Source organism: Salmo salar, unplaced genomic scaffold, assembly GCF_905237065.1.
Source record: "Salmo salar unplaced genomic scaffold, Ssal_v3.1, whole genome shotgun sequence".
In the NCBI taxonomy this organism is placed as follows: Eukaryota; Metazoa; Chordata; class Actinopteri; order Salmoniformes; family Salmonidae; genus Salmo; species Salmo salar.
In genome coordinates, this window is record NW_025549194.1 from 94,763 (window position 1) to 114,240 (window position 19,478).

The 19,478-nt window shown below is 42.1% G+C and overlaps 1 protein-coding gene across 1 annotated transcript in view; it reads right to left on the reverse strand.

Annotated features, from left to right (window-relative positions):
• Positions 1-10,037: 10,037 nt before the first annotated feature.
• Positions 10,038-19,478, reverse strand: part of LOC106592710 (uncharacterized) — a 102,463-nt gene continuing 93,022 nt past the window's right edge. Inside the window, exons 21-28 of the mRNA XM_045713100.1 lie at positions 15,985-16,419; positions 14,191-14,448; positions 13,849-14,094; positions 13,344-13,601; positions 12,714-13,052; positions 12,346-12,615; positions 12,161-12,244; positions 10,038-11,835 (exon numbers count right to left, since the gene is read on the reverse strand). Of these exons, the coding sequence (XP_045569056.1) occupies positions 11,769-11,835; positions 12,161-12,244; positions 12,346-12,615; positions 12,714-13,052; positions 13,344-13,601; positions 13,849-14,094; positions 14,191-14,448; positions 15,985-16,419 (1,957 nt within the window). The 3' untranslated portion in view covers positions 10,038-11,768. The remainder of the gene's footprint in view (positions 11,836-12,160; positions 12,245-12,345; positions 12,616-12,713; positions 13,053-13,343; positions 13,602-13,848; positions 14,095-14,190; positions 14,449-15,984; positions 16,420-19,478) is intronic.

Below are 19,478 nucleotides of genomic sequence, written 5' to 3' on the forward strand. Positions count from 1 at the left end.
TTAGTGTCTCTTAGATTCTTTATCTTATTTAGTGTCTCTTAGATTCTTTATCTTATTTAGTGTCTCTTAGATTCTTTATCTTATTTAGTGTCTCTTAGATTCTTTATCTTATTTAGTGTCTCTTAGATTCTTTATCTTGAAGTGTTTCCATTATTAGTCCATGTATTATTATAATCATCTGTTCATTCTTTGTATTTAGATTTTTTTTTTAAATAAAGGGGGTTGTTGCTTACCTCTCACGTTATTGATTATAAATGTTATAATATTGATTATGATGCAGATTGTTATGATGTTAGTAGTATATAGAACATGATGTAATTCTCTTATGATCTGTGTGTTACAGAGAATGTATAGTATTTAGTGCAGGTCTGATATACATTAGATTGTGTGGATATGTTCCAGATGAAGACCTGTTGTTCTCTAAACTGTCATGTAATCACTGAATGCTTTAAATAAACTCACAGGCTGTCAGTCTTGTGTGATTTCCCCTCCAGTTTTTTATTTCACGGTGGTCAAGGGGTTATTGATCATTAGTGATACCATCAGTGACACCAGACATCAGCTCAGCCCAGAGGTCCAGCTCAGCACCTTGACCCTTAGTGACCTCTCCCCCAGACAGACAGACAGACAGACAGACAGACAGACAGCACCTTTGATGGATCTTGTTGCCCTTGCCTCCTTACCATCTCCTGACGACTTAGTTCAAATTTAGTCTTGAGCTGGGATTAACTTCTTACATCTAGGCGTTCCTAGCCAACAGCCAATGGAATCGCAGGGCGCGAAATACAAAACAACAAAAATACCACAATTCAATTTCTCAAACAATAAACTATTTTACACCATTTTAAAGATAAACTTCTCGTTAATCCAACCACATTATCTGATTTCAAAAAGGCTTTACAGCGAAAGCAAAACGTTAGATTATGTTTGGAGAGTACATAGGAAAAATAATCACACACATTTTCCAAGCAAGGACATATGTCAATAAAACCCAAAACACAGCTAAATGAAGCACTAACCTTTGACGATCTTCATCAGATGACACTCCTAGGACATTATGTTACACAATACATGTATGTTTTGTTCGATAAAGTTCATATATCCAAAAACAGAATTTTACATTGGCGCGTGATGTTCAGAAAATGTATTTCCCACCAAAAACTTCCGGTGACTTTACAAAAATACTCATCATAAACGTTGACAAAATACATAACAATTATTTAAAGAATTATAGATAGACTACTCCTTTATGCAACCGCTGTGTCAGATTTTAAAATAGCTTTACAGAGAAAGCACATTTTTCAATATTCTGAGTACATAGCTCGCCAACACAGCGAGCAATACAGACACCTGCCAATTTCGGGCCAACCTAAACTCAGAATTAGTATTATAAATATTGTCTTACCTTTGCTGATCTTCGTCAGAATGCACTCCCAGGACTGCTACTTCCACATGAAATGTTGTTTTTGTTCGAAATAATCCATTTTTATGTCCAAATACCTCGTTCAGGTCTCTATCCAAAAGCATGATGCGCGAGCGCAATTCGAGACACAAAAAGTCCAAATGTTCCATTACCGTACTTAGAAGCATGTCAAACTCTGTTTAAAATCAATCTTTATGGTATTTTTAACGTAAAATTGCGATAATATTCAAACCGGACAATAGCATATTCATTCAAGGAGAACAACAAGGAACAGTGTGCTCGCGTGACCGCGCATATCCAATCCCTTTGTTGCCAGGCAGTCCACTCAGAAACTGAGCTCCTATACTCTGCCCAGTGACAGGAGAATGCTCAAACCACTTTCTGAAGGCTTTAGACAGCCAATGGAAGCCTTAGAAAGTGCAACATAACCCCACAGATGCTGTACTTTCGAAAGGGACTAGAAAGATTTGCGGGGTGTTGCTTAGGGAACTATCCTTAACCTGTTTGGGATAGGGGGCAGTATTTTCACGACCGGGTGAAATTAACGTACCCGATTTAATCTGGTTACTACTCTTGCCCAGCAACTAGAATATGCATATAATTAGTAGATTTGGATAGAAAACACTCTAAAGTTTCTAAAACTGTTTGAATGGTGTCTGTGAGTATAACAGAACTCATTTGGCAGGCAAAAACCTGAGAAGATTCTGTACAGGAAGTGCCCTCTCTGACCATTCCTTGGGCTTCTTGACTCTTTTTATTGAAAACGTAGGATCTTTGCTGTAACGTGACACTTCCTACGGCTCCCATAGGCTCTCAGAACCCGGGGAAAAAGCTGAATGATGTCGAGGCAGCCCCTGGCTGAAAAACATTAGCGCCTTTGGTAAGTGGTCTATCAGAGGACAATGAGACTGAGGCGCGTGCACGAGGCGACCCCATGTTTTTATTTTCTCTCTCTTTGAATGTAAACACGGTTTCCCGGTCGGAATATTATCGCTTTTTTACGAGAAAAATGGCATAAAAATTTATTTTAAACAGCGGTTGACATGCTTCGAAGTACGTCACCCTTCTTTACACTTCAGATAGTGTCTTGAACGCATGAACAAAACAGAGGATATTTGAACATAACTATGGATTAAACCAACATTTGTTATTGAAGTAGAAGTCCTGGGAGTGCATTCTGACAAAGAACAGCAAAGGTAATAACATTTTTCTTATAGTAAATCTGACTTTGGTGAGGGCTAAACTTGGTGGGTGTCTAAATAGCTAGCCCTGTGATGCTGGGCTATCTACTTAGAATATTGCAAAATGTGCTTTCACCGAAAAGCTATTTTAAAATCGGACATAGCGAGTGCATAGAGGAGTTCTGTATCTATAATTCTTAAAATAATTGTTATGTTTTTTGTGAACGTTTATCGTGAGTAATTTAGTAAATTCACCGGAAGTTTGCTAGTTCTGAACGTCACATGCTAATGTAAAAAGCTGTTTTTTTATATAAATATGAACTTGATTGAACAAAACATGCATGTATTGTATAACATAATGTCCTAGGATTGTCATCTGATGAAGATCATCAAAGGTTAGTGCTGCATTTAGCTGTGGTTTGGGTTTATGTGACATTGTATGCTAGCTTGAAAAATGGGTGTCTGATTATTTCTGGCTGGGTACTCTGCTGACATAATCGAATCTTTTCCTTTCGTTGTAAAGCCTTTTTGAAATCGGACAGTGTGGTTAGATTAACGAGAGTCTTGTCTTTAAAATGGTGTAAAATAGTCATATGTTTGAGAAATTGAAATAATAGCATTTCTAAGGTATTTGAATAACGCGCCACAGGATTCCACTGGCTGTTACGTAGGTGGGACGATTTCGTCCCACCTTCCCTAGAGAGGTTAAACTTCCCCATCTCATTCTGTCCTTCTGTGTTGTTAAAACATTCATACGGTTGTGTATAATCTATTCGATACACATATGGGGCCTCTACCTTTTGTGCTTCCACCCATACATCCAATTCTTGACACTATTTTCCCCAGCCAGTTTGGTTGTAATATCTTTGATTATATGGATTACCCAAATATGACAAACATTCAGCTGGACAATAAGGCCTTTCTGATCTACTCAAATAACCAACGTTTTTATTAACATAGAGAGAGCCTGGTAACATTAAAAGGGTGAGGAACATAACCATATTTCAGTAATCCAACCAGCTGAAAATATGCGCTGGTACTTAAGGAATATGATGTCAGATCAGTTGTCGTCAGACATTATTACTGATGATAGGATGACATAAACTGTATCTTGGAAAGTCTACACATTCTAGTTATCAGATTCACATGGAATTGTTGTGCAATTTAAATGTTTAAATATGAAACTATTTGTGAAAAGATTAAATGTAATTTTAGCTTCTAAATGAGAGAATGGTTTACGTAAAGTAAAAACTCTGCTCACTCAGTGGCCCCGTCCAAGTGAACAGACATTGGTTGCAAACTATGAAACACGCCCTTCTCTCCCACCACGACATAAGCCCCTTTACGAAAATATCAACTGTTGTTCCCGAGGACGTGAGGACTTCTGTCCCTGCGTTAAAAGGGCTAATATCAACTACAGAACTAAGCCAACCTCGGGGTGAGCTCTGGTTGCGAACGGTTGAACAACCATAACCCAACGAAATTAGCATCGTTTTCCGAGGACATGAGGACTGCTGTCCATACGTTAAAAAGGGCGAATTTCAATGTGGAGGTGACGATTGACACGCTGGAAAGATTAATTTCGACTTTACCAGCCAGAATATTGCATGAGCTAAAAGTATGGCAACTTGTTATGAACTTTGACCTCTTATTCACTAAAGAAGAGATTCCTCCTAGCTGTTGAGATAGCGGCAGCAGCAGCTGTAAACGTGGGCTAGGAAAGGACGGACAAAGTATCTGTTCTACCACACTACGACGGTACTACAACATGTCCACTTTACCACCAGACATTCTTCAGAGGACAAGAGATCTATGCTGGGCAACCCAGCCTTCCATTGATGACCAATCTATCGAAGCGCAGCTCAGAGTAAATATTTCTTGCATTTTCCTTTTTCAGATGGGCGGTTATTTAGAATGTATAAGATTCTGTATTTACGATAGCATAGCTTCACAAGGTCTGATCAGAGACCCAATCCTTTTGTTCCTTAGTCTTCCCCGCGCTTTCATTCAAACTCAACCCCCTTTCTTTGTGTAACTAGCCGTCATATCGGTTCCGTCCACCAGGGATGTTTTCTTGTATGATATAATTAGTAATCAATGTATGATCCATCCTGTGTATATGTAATTCTGTGTGATTATTTATGTCACGTCCTGACCATGGTAAGCTGTTATTTTCTATGGTAGAGTAGGTCAGGGCGTGACAGGGGGGGTTTTCTAGTTTCGTTTTTTTTCTATGTTGTTCTAGTTTTGTATTTCTATGTTGGGTTGTTCTAGTTTTTGTATTTCTATGTTGGGCTTTGTTTGAGATGATCTCCAATTAGAGGCAGCTGGTCATCGTTGTCTCTAATTGGAGGTCATATTTAAGTTGGTGTTTGTCCCACCTGGGTTTGTGGGAGATTCATTTTGAGTAGTGTATGTTTCACCTCTGCGTCACGGTTTGTTGTTTTTGTCATTCAGTTTATTTGTGTATTGCATAGCTTCACAGTATAAATAATATGTGGAACGACACACGCTGCACTTTGGTCCGCTCATTCCTACGACAACCGTGACAATTTAGGTATTTAGTAAATAAATAATTAAACCAAATTTGGTATTGCTGATTCAACTTGTTAGCCAGGGTTCGTGAAGACAACCAAGAATTTACAACTTTCAGATGAGACTGAATAAGGTGACGATTAATAATTGACTGCTATTGATATAAAAGATTACCAGGTCTTTAATCAGGTAATATTAATTACAGAGAAATGATTTTATAGAATAGCATGTCATATCACTGTATCCGGCATAGCAAAGACACGACACAAGTGTCTACGGTCCTTAATCCTTTAACAGGTTTTTCATTTATGATATCACTGTTGTCAGAGAGGTGTCTGCGAGGGAGGATCTTGTTTAGGTGTCTTATTTAGAATGACGTTATAAGGGTTTATTAAGATTACTTTATTATTCTCACTGCTTTTATTTCTCCTTGTTTATTATTAATTGTATTGTTTTATTATTTTTCATATATTCTACATAACTGAGATAACCTCAGGCAAGGCTAAGTAATACATGCACATGCTTCCACACTGTATACTTAAAGGATAATTGGCTTGAGAATGGATGTTTTACTCCTTTCTTGGTAATTATGATTGGAGATGTTTGGTCCTGAGTCACCAGTGTGTATGAGAAAGTGGAGCTCAGATTGTTAAGATGGACGAGAGGTTGATTACCTCCATAGAGTTTCAGAAGGTGCTCCCCTTCTCATCTATACTGGAAAATATAATTGTGTGGAACTCTGTGAGTTCCAAAGGGGGGTTATGTAGGTGAAAATTCATGGTTGATTTTCCAGTATCTAGACTGTTCTCCCATAAAAGGATTGAGTCAGAAAACATAGGGTTAATTAATAGACGTGTAAACAGAATAAAGGCTGAGCTCAGGAGAATGTACAGACTGGGTCAACATGGAGTTAATCACAAGACATGCAAAAGTAGAACGTAAGCAGAAAATGTATGCCTGTGCTATTATAGGCCTGAGGGAACTAATTACCTGTTCCTGTGACTAGCGTTGAGATATACAATTGCATTATGTATATATGCCTGTGCTGTTGTAGGCCTGAGGGAAGTCATTTCCTGGTCCTGTGACTAGCTTTAAGGCATGTGATTCTATTGTATATGTATGTCTGTGCCATTACAGGCTTGGGGAGAGCCATTGTGTTGTCCCATGAGTATCATGGGACAGACACCTACATTTGTGTATGGATACGCCACCAATAGAATCGGTAAACAAGCAAGAATTGAGACAGAGAGATAATGGTGGCAAGAGGTCAAGGGGTGTTAATCATATACATAGAGGGGAGTGACCATGTGTGTTATCTGAAAGTGGAAACCTATAAAGCATGAGGTGGCGAATCGCATCTCTGCATGTCTGGCAGGCATATCAGTGTGGATGACGGATCACCACCTCAAGCTGAACCTCGGCAAGACGGAGCTGCTCTTCCTCCCGGGGAAGGACTGCCCGTTCCATGATCTCGCCATCACGGTTGACAACTCCCTTGTGTCCTCCTCCCAGAGTGCTAAGAACCTTGGCGTGACCCTGGACAACACCCTGTCGTTCTCCACTAACATCAAGGCGGTGACCCGATCCTGTAGGTTCATGCTCTACAACATTCGCAGAGTACGACCCTGCCTCACACAGGAAGCGGCGCAGGTCCTAATCCAGGCACTTGTCATCTCCCGTCTGGATTACTGCAACTCGCTGTTGGCTGGGCTCCCTGCCTGTGCCATTAAACCCCTACAACTCATCCAGAACGCCGCAGCCCGTCTGGTGTTCAACCTTCCCAAGTTCTCTCACGTCACCCCGCTCCTCCGCTCTCTCCACTGGCTTCCAGTTGAAGCTCGCATCCGCTACAAGACCATGGTGCTTGCCTACGGAGCCGTGAGGGGAACGGCACCTCCGTACCTTCAGGCTCTGATCAGTCCCTACACCCAAACGAGGGCACTGCGCTCATCCAGCTCTGGCCTGCTGGCCCCCCTACCTCTGAGGAAGCACAGTTCCCGCTCAGCCCAGTCAAAACTGTTCGCTGCTCTGGCACCCCTATGGTGGAACAAGCTCCCTCACGACGCCAGGACAGCGGAGTCAATCACCACCTTCCGGAGACACCTGAAACCCCACCTCTTTAAGGAATACCTGGGATAGGATAAAGTAATCCTTCTAACCCCCCCTAAAAGATTTAGATGCACTATTGTAAAGTGGTTGTTCCACTGGATATCATAAGGTGAATGCACCAATTTGTAAGTCGCTCTGGATAAGAGCGTCTGCTAAATGACTTAAATGTAAATGTATGTCTGTGGCAAGAGAATTGAGTTGTTCCATGGAATTGCTCAGCTCTGGTACCTTGTAATAAAGTCTAATTGAATTCACAAGTTCCGGTATTGGTGAAGTATTTGATTCAATATTTTCCACAAGGAGGAGGAGCTCCAGTGGGGGTCGGTGATCGGGTGCTGCTGGCGAATAAGGGTGAACGTGGAAATCGGAAGCTGGCTGATTGTTGGGAGAACAACCTCTATATTGTTACAGAGAAGAATAGTGGTATCCACATCTTCAAGATACAAAACATGTCAACTGGCCAGGAGAAAACAGTCCACCGTAATCTGATAATGCCTGTAAACGTCTTGCCTCCCTCTGACACTGCCTTGGAGACACCTAATACGGGAGGATCACAGTGAGGAGATGGAGGACTCATCCATGAACGATATACCTGAAATGGACATGGGTGAGAGGACTAGTGCTGGAAGATGGGCCACTGGCGAGGGACCCTCAGAACTTACTATATTCTGAGGGTGCCACTGGTGGCACAAGTGTGTCAGAGCTAACATTTGGAGAATAAATGTCAGAACACTCTGAAGAAGAAAGACGTTCTGAAGATACCGCTGGCAGAACAAGATCCAGAAGCAGTCCCAGAACCTTTGACCTTGACTATCCACCTTTCCCCTCATCAATCTAAACACAATACCCCATAATGACATAGCAAAAACAGGTTTTTAGAAATGTTTGCAAAAAAAACGTAAATATCACATTTACATAAATATTCAGACCCTTTACTCAGTACTTTGCTGAAGCAGTCCAGTAATTCCTTGTCATTAACCCCTAGAGATTTGCTGCTCTGCCTTACCACTGAGCTAGTCTATAGCTAGGAACTGTGCCTCAGACTCAACAGTAAGGGTCTTACAGTAAAGTGGGCTATCCTCAGACTCAACAGTAAGGGTCTTACAGTAAAGTGGGCTATCCTCAGACTCAACAGTAAGGGCCTTACAGTAAAGTGGGCTATCCTCAGACTCAACAGTAAGGGTCTTACAGTAAAGTGGGCTATCCTCAGACTCAACAGTAAGGGTCTTACAGTAAAGTGGGCTATCCTCAGACTCAACAGTAAGGGCCTTACAGTAAAGTGGGCTATCCTCAGACTCAACAGTAAGGGTCTTACAGTAAAGTGAGCTATCCTCAGAATCAACAGTAAGGGTCTTACAGTAAAGTGGGCTATCCTCAGACTCAACAGTAAGGGTCTTACAGTAAAGTGGGCTATCCTCAGACTCAACAGTAAGGGTCTTACAGTAAAGTGGGCTATCCTCAGACTCAACAGTAAGGGCCTTACAGTAAAGTGGGCTATCCTCAGACTCAACAGTAAGGGTCTTACAGTAAAGTGGGCTATCCTCAGACTCAACAGTAAGGGTCTTACAGTAAAGTGGGCTATCCTCAGACTCAACAGTAAGGGTCTTACAGTAAAGTGGGCTATCCTCAGACTCAACAGTAAGGGTCTTACAGTAAAGTGGGCTATCCTCAGACTCAACAGTAAGGGCCTTACAGTAAAGTGGGCTATCCTCAGACTCAACAGTAAGGGTCTTACAGTAAAGTGAGCTATCCTCAGAATCAACAGTAAGGGCCTTACAGTAAAGTGGGCTATCCTCAGACTCAACAGTAAGGGTCTTACAGTAAAGTGGGCTATCCTCAGACTCAACAGTAAGGGTCTTACAGTAAAGTGGGCTATCCTCAGACTCAACAGTAAGGGTCTTACAGTAAAGTGAGCTATCCTCAGAATCAACAGTAAGGGCCTTACAGTAAAGTGGGCTATCCTCAGACTCAACAGTAAGGGTCTTACAGTAAAGTGGGCTATCCTCAGACTCAACAGTAAGGGTCTTACAGTAAAGTGGGCTATCCTCAGACTCAACAGTAAGGGTCTTACAGTAAAGTGAGCTATCCTCAGAATCAACAGTAAGGGCCTTACAGTAAAGTGGGCTATCCTCAGACTCAACAGTAAGGGTCTTACAGTAAAGTGGGCTATCCTCAGACTCAACAGTAAGGGTCTTACAGTAAAGTGGGCTATCCTCAGACTCAACAGTAAGGGTCTTACAGTAAAGTGAGCTATCCTCAGAATCAACAGTAAGGGCCTTACAGTAAAGTGGGCTATCCTCAGAATCAACAGTAAGGGTCTTACAGTAAAGTGAGCTATCCTCAGAATCAACAGTAAGGGCCGTACATTAAAGTGGGCTATCCTCAGACTCAACAGTAAGGGTCTTACAGTAAAGTGGGCTATCCTCAGAATCAACAGTAAGGGTCTTACAGTAAAGTGGGCTATCCTCAGAGCCTAATGCCTATGCTGCCTCGCCCTCACTCTATAAACCTTGCACCTCTTCAGGATGATCCAGGACCGAGTTTCTGCTGTAGAGCACTATGACGGGGTGCCCCCTGTAAACTGGGTTGGTTTAGCCCAGAATCACCCCTCTTACGACTCCTACCAATGCACTCAGTACCTATAGTCTAGTCTCAGGTTACTTTATACCAGCCACTCAGGTCTCCTCTAGACTAATTTACCAGATGCTAAAAATACTCAATTAATCAAATATTTTTCAGAAACCGAAAGTAAAACGACATGCACTTGAATGACTCTTTGATGACACAGGTTTCAGAACAATAAGGAAAGTTTATTCAAAATCCCAGAAAGAGGCATAAAAAATCCCAGATCAATCAGTCAATCACAAATCAATATCACCATCAATGATAAGCAACATCAACAGTAAATTAAATTGATAGACACCTTCAGAGCCCTTAATAACTATACCCTTATTGCCAATAAAATATGTTTTGTATTTTACAACTTTATGAGAAGCACAGTAATTAATATATAGAAAAACAGGTTCTTACCTTCTACAACTTTACATACTGTTTTTTATCTCCCCCCTCAGGATGATCAGTCCCTCAGTTGGCGTCTAAAAACTCTACCAGCTACTTTAACACACTTCTATCAATGAGGAAACCTTAAGGATCCCTCCTAGAATTTTACTTTAACTGAGAATAATACAAATCTAAATATGAGAATAATAAAAAACTCAATGTATTTCAAGCTATAAATCTAAATATGAGTATAATATAAATCTAAATATGAGTATAATATAAATCTAAATATGAGTATAATATAAATCTAAATATGAGTTTAATATATATAAAAATATATTTCAAGCTAAAAAGCTACAGCAGAAATCTTCTTCCATCAGTCCACAGGTTGTTGAAGCTAATAGAGAGTCGTACCCTTCTCCAGAATGATGCCTCCTTTATACCCTCCATCTTCCTTTCTGTTAACTCATTGTGGCTAACACCTGCTCCAATGATGCATTCAGTGGTTAGCACCTAATGTGGCCATCACTCAAAAGGTGCTCTTTCAGCACCCACTAACCCCCATCTTTCCTCACATAGGCAGGACGTCTAGACAGGATGCCTCCTCCTGGCTGCTCTGACCGGGGGATTCCCAAAGCAAGATAGCACCCTCAGTACACTCCATTATCATTAACTTTTAAAACATTTATTTCTAAACATGAATTTTTAAACATTAACATTCCCTTCTCAATTATAATCCCACTCGAACCTATTCTTCCCATTACTTCCTAAACATTCAACATTTTTAAAACCCTTCAACATTATACCATTTCATCATTATAACATGTCATTACCAACCTCCTACAGACCATAAGGCCTTGTCCTTTAAACCTAACCAACACAGTCTACAAGCATCGTACCTTAAAGCAACCAACATTAAAACATTCTGAACCATTTCACTGCATTACTTGAATCACCTTTTAATATCTCCCACTATATGTTTCCCAATGCTTCCAACATTTAACATATTTAACATTTTATTACTATCTTAATAAATTAATTTCTTCTTATTTTCTTTAATCAATGTCAATTCTCTCAGAATGTTCATTCTTCTTTGAGTTCCACGTGGTGGGTGAGACTGAACCTTCTTTGTGTGTGTGTGTGTGTGTGTGTGTGTGTGTGTGTGTGTGTGTGTGTGTGTGTGTGTGTGTGTGTGTGTGTGTGTGTGTGTGTGTGTGTGTGTGAGAGAGAGAGAGAGGGAGAGAGAGAGAGAGAGTGATTGGGGCCTTCCTAACCATGTCCTCTGTCACAGAACTGGGCCTTGCCTACTACTCTTGAAACTACTATGTCCATCTAAGACCTGATGTTTTACCAGATCTCAAACCTCTTGTCTGTCAGGAAAGGTCTTCTGTCCTGGATTCAGCCTTCTCTTCCTGGACTAAGACCTGATGTTGTTTCACCAGATGTCAAACCTCTTGTCTGTCAGGAAGGGTCTTCTGTCCTGGATTCAGCCTTCTCTTCCTGGACTAAGACCTGATGTTTCACCAGATCTCAAACCTCTTGTCTGTTAGGAAGGGTCTTCTGTCCTGGATTCTGTTGTTGAAGAGTCTATAGAACATGATAATTATTAATCATTATTATTATTATTATTCTAGTCCTGTGTGGCTCAGTTGGTAGAGTGTTTGCAATGACAGGGTTGTGGTTTCGATTCCCACGGGGGACCAGTACGGAGAAAAAAAAGAAAGAAAAAAAAGGATGAAATGAAACTGAAATGAAACTCACTGAATAAGAGCTTCTGCTAAATTACTAAAATGTAAATGTACATCATTAGACAACACATCTCCATCCTCCAACTGTTGCCCCCAGCAACAGACACACCCATATGATCTCACACACACACACATGCTCTGCTCACCGTCACACACACCCTTACCGTACGGTGTGTATTGAAGTGTTGGTAGAGACCAGTTGGAGTATTCTGTCAGTCAGAGCATCAGTGATGTCATTGTGACTCAGGCTACGAGAGAGAGACAGAGCGAGAGAGAGAACAAGTGATCAGACATTTGTCATCTAGTATCACAGACACAGAAACACACACACACAGTGAAAGCCACTCACTCCAGGACTTGTACTTTATGCAGGTGTGTGATCAGGGGCTGTAGGTGGTGGTCTGTGAGTTGACAGTGGCTGAGGTCCAGTTCTGACAGACCCTCTGAGTGTTCCAGAACCAGGGCCAGAGATCCACAGGCCTTCTGGTCCAGCCTGGTCTCACTGAGGTCCAGCTCCCCATCCAGGGCTCTGCACAGGGACTCTGTGTGCCTCAGCAGCCCCTCTTCAATCCCCTCACACACAAGGTCCAGCAGCTGAAGTAGCAGAGCTTTGCTGGGGCTGAGAGGACAAGAAGCAGAGACAACATTATGACACAGAGTAGGTCTAACTCCTACTGATAAACTAGTTGGTCAAATGTTTGTCTTTGTGTGTCTAACCTCAGCTTGACAATATGCAGGATGGGAAGCAGCTCCCTCAGTGCTCTGTCCTCCACCTCACAGTCTCTTAGGATGAGCTGGACCTGGTTCTGGACCAGCTGGGTGCTGTGTTGGTTCTGCTTCAGAACAGAGCTGATGGCCCTGCAGTGGTCAGTGGTCAGACACAGAGCCTTCTCCTGGTCCTGAGCTGACAGGTCCACAGAGGAGGAGCAGGAGAAGTCCAGCCTGTAGTGCAGAGACCTGAGCAGCCATACTGCTGTTGGTGGTGGTGGTGCCCCCTGCTGGATCTGAGAGGCAGCACAGCACTGGAGGAAACTCAGCAGTAACCTCCTGTCAACACTACAGAGTGAGAGAGAGAGACAGAGAGAGACACAGAGATACAGAGACAGAGTATGAGAGAGGATAGAGAGAGAGACCTATTTTCACAGCATCACACATTAAAACACTGATAAACACACTACAACTCTGTTAGTCAGGTCAACTCCCAGGCGTTCCCCTTCAATTCCACTCCTAGCTGAGGTTAAGGTTAGTACATTACACTAAGGTTAGGGTTAGAGGTTAAATCAGTCAGGAAGTGGAAAGCCTCATAGTTCTATCCATTCTAGCAGGGTCAAAGAGTGGCAACTAAACCTGAGTTGGGAGACTCTGTCCAGAAGAGGCAGGATGCTCTCTATCTCCCCCGGTGGTATGGAGGTCCACAGCAGGTTGACTTTGACTTGGTGGCTGTGCTGCAGGGTAAAACACAGAGCAGTACAGTCCACTCTGTCCAGCTCTCTGCTGTTCAGGTTGATCCAATGGTCTGAAGACCTCAACAAACTGGACACACAGTCACTGGCTCTACTGTCATAGATCTGTCTGATGGAGGACTTTACAAAGCTGGAACTGGACCTGAACAAACATGGAGAATGGATTGTTGTGGTTATGTCAAGGTTTTATAAAGAATAACTTACATAGTAACAACTGGCTGGATAGGACATTAATAATTAACGTCTATAAATATTGAATAAAGATCTCCCACCTCTTGAATAAAACCATAATGATATTACAGAGGACAACTCAGAACAACATGTCACTGGATACAAATAGTTCTTTTATTATTTCTAGAAAGTCTGAATAGAGAAAGAAGTTCTCCCACCTCTTGAGAGTAACTCTTCCCAGAAAGGGGAGAAGATCTGAGATGTTCTTCTCTAGAAGCCGGTTCTTCCTGAGGTCCACAGTGATGTTGTGGGTTGAATGCTGCAGCAGAGAGAGAAGCACTTCCCAGTCCAGCCTGCAGGAGGTCAGGTCTCCACCAACCTTCTCCAGGAACCACTGAGTCAAGTCCTTGTCCTGAGCTTCATACACAACTACAGTCAGCTGCTGCAGAGTGTCTGAGTTCAGTCTAGGAGGTTGGAACATACAGGCAGTCAGAAATATGAAGAAAAACACATGAATGAAGTTACTATTTCTATTTAAAAAACATCAGCTTCAGACTGACCTGAGAGAGAGAGGTCCCTGGTGACACAGCAGTGTGATGAGAGAGTGACCCTGGATCCAGAAGTCAGTCAGGTCCAGACACTGAACCCTCCAGAGTCTCAGCAGGGACGCCACACTACTCAGAGCCCTGGATAACACTCTCTCTGGTGGCTGGCTGCTCTTTAGGACCAGGGAGAGTTCTAGGACAGTCAGTGGAGTAGTACCTCTCTCTGTCCTCCTAACCAGTCTGGACAGTTTCACTGCCATACCCACATTCAGCCTGGAATGAAAAGACAAACCTTAAGTCACTTTAAAACAGACAAACCAGACATTTAGGAGAAAGTGACGTCCAAAAGTATTGGGACATTGACACATTTGTTGTTGTTTTGGCTCTGTACTCCAGCACTTTGAAATGATTAAATGACTATGACGTTAAAGTGAAACGTGAATAACAATGAGTGAGAAAGTTAGAGGCACAAATATCATTCCCACAAGACATGCTAACCTCTCACCATTACAATAACAGGGAGGGGTTAGCATTTTATATCATACCCCCAAGACATGCTAACCTCTCACCATTACAATAACAGGGAGGGGTTAGCATTTTATATCATACCCCCAAGACATGCTAACCTCTCACCATTATAATAACAGGGAGGGGTTAGCATTTTATATCATACCACCAAGACATGCTAACCTCTCACCATTACAATAACAGGGGGGGGTTAGCATTTTATATCATACCACCAAGACATGCTAACCTCTCACCATTACAATAAAGGGGGAGTTAGCATTTTATATCATACCCCCAAGACATGCTAACCTCTCACCATTATAATAACAGGGAGGGGTTAGCATTTTATATCATACCACCAAGACATGCTAACCTCTCACCATTACAATAAAGGGGGAGTTAGCATTTCTTTGGAGGTTATGATATTTATGCCTCTGTACTTTTCTCATTCATCATTATTCAGGATTCATTCAGGATTATCTGAGATCATGGTAGCGTCCACATTAACGTAGCAGTGTTTAGAAAAATATTATATTATTACTTACAATAAAAATGACTCCAAAATTACACATAACATTATTTACCATTCATTTATTTTGGGCACAAAATAATCTGAAACACAGCCAAAACAAACAGCCAATGTATCCAACAAGTTTGTAGAACCACAAGCTTGATGTAGTCATTGTGCTCTTGGAATATGGAACCAAATACTAAACTTCTGACTACCTTAATACACATGAATTTATCAAAATACTTTTGATGCACTAAAATGGGGGGGACTATGTACAGAAAGTGCTGTAAATTCTATACGGTTCACCCAAATCAGCTGACAGTCTGCACTTTAACCTCAGTCATTTCAAAGTGCTGGAGTACAGAGCCAAAACAACTGGGCCAAAACAAAATGTATCACTGTCCCAATACTTCCTCCTTACTGTACATGAATACCTGCCTGTCATATGGAAATATAATACCATGTCACAGAGAATGTTACATAATATACATGACATTTGGTTTATAGATTAGGTATTCCGAGTATAAACGTTAAGGTTTTATGTTACAACATTTCTCAAAGATAAAATCCACAAGATTTCTAAAAGACAAATGTCTAGCATCACATAATTTAGATAAATTAACAATATATCTGTGACGTTTAGTAATGCAACATATTTGTTATGTCAGGAAATGGGCTGATAAATGTTCCCAGATTCACCAACACTAGACGTTTTATATGTCAAATGTTTCTACAAGATAATAACCACTAGCACCACATAATCACTAACCACCACACATGTTCAGACTCACCTCAGCTGTGAGATGTAGGGCAGACACTGAAGGAAACTCCTCACTTCAATCTCTTCATCTGACCAGCCCTTCAGCTCTACTGGTTTCTTCTCTGGTTGGAGTTTCAGCACTTCAAGGAGGAGGGAGGCCTTTCTCTTTCTGAGGTCTATGGACCAGACTGCAGGACTGGCTGACTGGTAAACTGCCTGTAATGCTGGATGGACACTCCTGCCTTTTTGAGTCTCATAGTCCTTCACATATGAGTACAGATCCAGCAGGAAATCACTCTGTTTAGAATTGTCTCCATTGGGAAAAGGAAAGGTGCTGTAAGTACACACTGATGATACCAGCTTCAGTATCTTCTCTCCTGTCTGCTCCTCCCACTCTGCTGCTTGAGACAGGAGATCCACCAGGAACTTGATCTGCTTTGAGGGATCAGACCTCCGTGGATAGAAACTGCAACAAGGACAGTAACAGCTGATTCAGACATGGATGAACACATGAAACCAGTCATAGCTAAAGATATATGAAGTAGTTATACTTTTACACAAATGTGATTTGGTTGTACTTAAAGCATATCATTTTAGAGACATTCACATTATCTATGTGTGACATTTAGTAATGGAACATTAGTTACGTCAGGAAATGGGCTGATAAATGTTACCAGATTAACCAACACTTGAAGTTTAATATGTCAAATGTTTCTACAAGACAATCAGTAGCATCACATAATCACTAACCAAAAAAATGTATGATTAGCATTTTATATCATACCACCAAGACAAGCTAACCTCTCACCACTAGATTTAATTTTGGATTGGAGATGCTTACTGTGAGTCTGGAAGGAGAGTTTCCAGTCTAACCAGACACCTAGGTATTTATTATTGTCCACATATTCTAAGTCACAACCGTCCAGAGTAGTGATGCTGGACGGGCGGGCAGGTGCGGGCAGCGATCGGTTGAAGAGCATGCATTTAGTTTTACTTGCAATTACGAGCAGTTGGAGGCCACGGAATGAGAGTTGTATGGCATCGAAGCTCATCTGGAGGTTTGTTAACACAGTATCCAAATAAGGGCCAGAAGTATACAGAATGGTGTCATCTGCATAGAGGTGGATCAGAGAATCACCAGCAGCAAGAGCGACATCATTGATGTATACAGAGAAAAGAGTCGGCCCGAGAATTGAACCCTGTGGCACCCCCATAGAGAATGCCAGAGGTTCGGACAACAGGCCCTCCGATTTGACACACTGAACTCTGTCTGAGAAGTAGTTGGTGAACCAGGCGAGGCAGTGATTTGAGAAACCAAGGATGTTGAGTCTGCCGATAAGTATGTGGTGATTGACAGAGTCGAAAGCCTTGGCCAGGTCGATGCAAACGGCTGCACAGTATTGTCTTTTATCGATGGTGGTTATGATGTTGTTTAGGACCTAAACAAGGAGTAATAAGGGTTTAGTATCCTGTTACTCTTCACTGTAGAACCATAAGATGTAAGGATTGGAGAGAAGGAGGAGTGTCTTAAGTGGGATGGGTATATATATCTGTGATGGGAGAAATGTTGGGTTGTCTGAATTCCAGCTGTACAGAACCTTTGGGCAGAATTAAACTTGGTTAAAGCTTCTCTAGTGTTCGTGAGTTATTTACTCTGAAAAATAAGAACCTAACAGTCTGTAACAGTTTGGGTCTAGAGTGTCTCCCCCTTTGAAGAGGGGGATGACCGTGGCAGCTTTCCAATCTTTAGGGATCTCAGACGATACGAAAGAGAGGTTGAACAGGCTAGTAATAGGGGTCGCAACAATTGTGGCGGATAATTTTAGAAACAGAGGGTCCAGATTGTCTAGCCCAGCTGATTTGTAGGGGTTCAGATTTTGCAACTCTTTCAGAACATCAGAACATCAGCTATCTGGATTTGGGTGAAGGAGAAATGGGGGGGGTTTGGGCAAGTTGCTGTGGGGGGGGGTGCAGGGCTGTTGACCGGGGTAGGGGTAGCCAGATGGAAAGCTTGGCCAGCTGTAGAGAAATGCTTATTGAAATTCTCGATTATCGTGGATTGTATTGGTGGTGACAGTGCAGTGGGCAGCTGGAAGGAGGTGCTCAAACCCTCCATGGACTTTACAGTGTCACATTACTTTTTGGAGTTTGTGCTACGGGTTGCAAATTTCTGTTTGAAAAAGCTAGCATTTGCTTTCCTAACTGCCTGTGTATATTGGTTCCTAACTTCCCTGAAAAGTTGCATATCGCGGGGGCTATTCGATGCTAATGCAGTATGCCACAGGATGTTTTTGTGCTGGTCAAGGGCAGTCAGGTCTGGAGTGAACCAAGGGCTATATCTGTTCCTGGTTCAACATTTTTTGAATGGAGTATGCTTATTTAAGATGGTGAGGAAAGCACTTTTAAAGAATAAGCAGGCATCCTCTACTGACGGAATGAGGTCAATATCCTTCCAGGATACCAGGGCCAGGTCGATTAGAAAGGCCTGCTCGCTGAAGTGTTTTAGGGAGCGTTTGACAGTGATGAGGGGTGGTCGATTGACCGCAGACCCATTACAGATGCAGGCAATGAGGCAGTGATCGCTGAGATCCTGGTTGAAGACAGCAGAGGTGTATTTAGAGGGCAGGTTGGTCAGGATGTTATCTATGAGGGTGCCCGTGTTTACGGATTTGAGGTTGTACCTGGTAGGGTCATTGATAGTTTGTGTGAGATATAGGGCATCTAGCTTAGATTGTAGGACAGCCAGGGTGTTAAGCATGTCCCCGTTTAGGTCACCTAACAGTACGAACTCTGAAGATAGATGGGGGGAATCAATTCACATATGGTGTCCAGAGCACACCTGGGGGCAGAAGGTGGTCTATAACAAGCGACAACGGTGAGAGACTTGTTGGATTTGTTGGATTTTTAGAAGTAGAAGCTTGAATTGTTTGGGCACAGACCTGGATAGTAAGACAGACACTCTGCAGGCTCTCTTTGGCAGTTCTATCTTGTCAGAAAATGTTATAGTTAGGGATGGAAATTTCCAATGTGTCTTTACCTATTCTAAACCATGTAATTAATGGGGAACCAATTACTGCCTGAACGTGTCTTTACCTATTCTAAACCATGTGAAGGGATGGCGTGATTAATGGGGAACCAATTACTTGTCTCCACAATGTCTGTGCGCCAGTCACTCTCTCCTTTGGCCTTGGGGGACATAAGATTTGAGACAACAGATGTGTGGGGTAGTGTCTTGAACCATTGTATGTCCTCTCTGATGTTGCACTTATCCAGGGATAGTGTATGACCTAGAGGCTCACTCCCCTCAGTCAGATTGTCCAGGCGTGTGGTCAAGAAGAGGTTTTACTTGAGATGGGAGTATCTGAAGTTGACAATTGATTTATGCCATAGGATGAGCTGGTGTTTTTGTGCTATGAAGTACCAGGAACGAGATCGGAGCCTCGTCTTAGGGGCCAAACTGAACAAAAATAACAGAATTTATAGCAAATGCTATCTGGCTACGGGATACTCCTTTCTCATTTAACA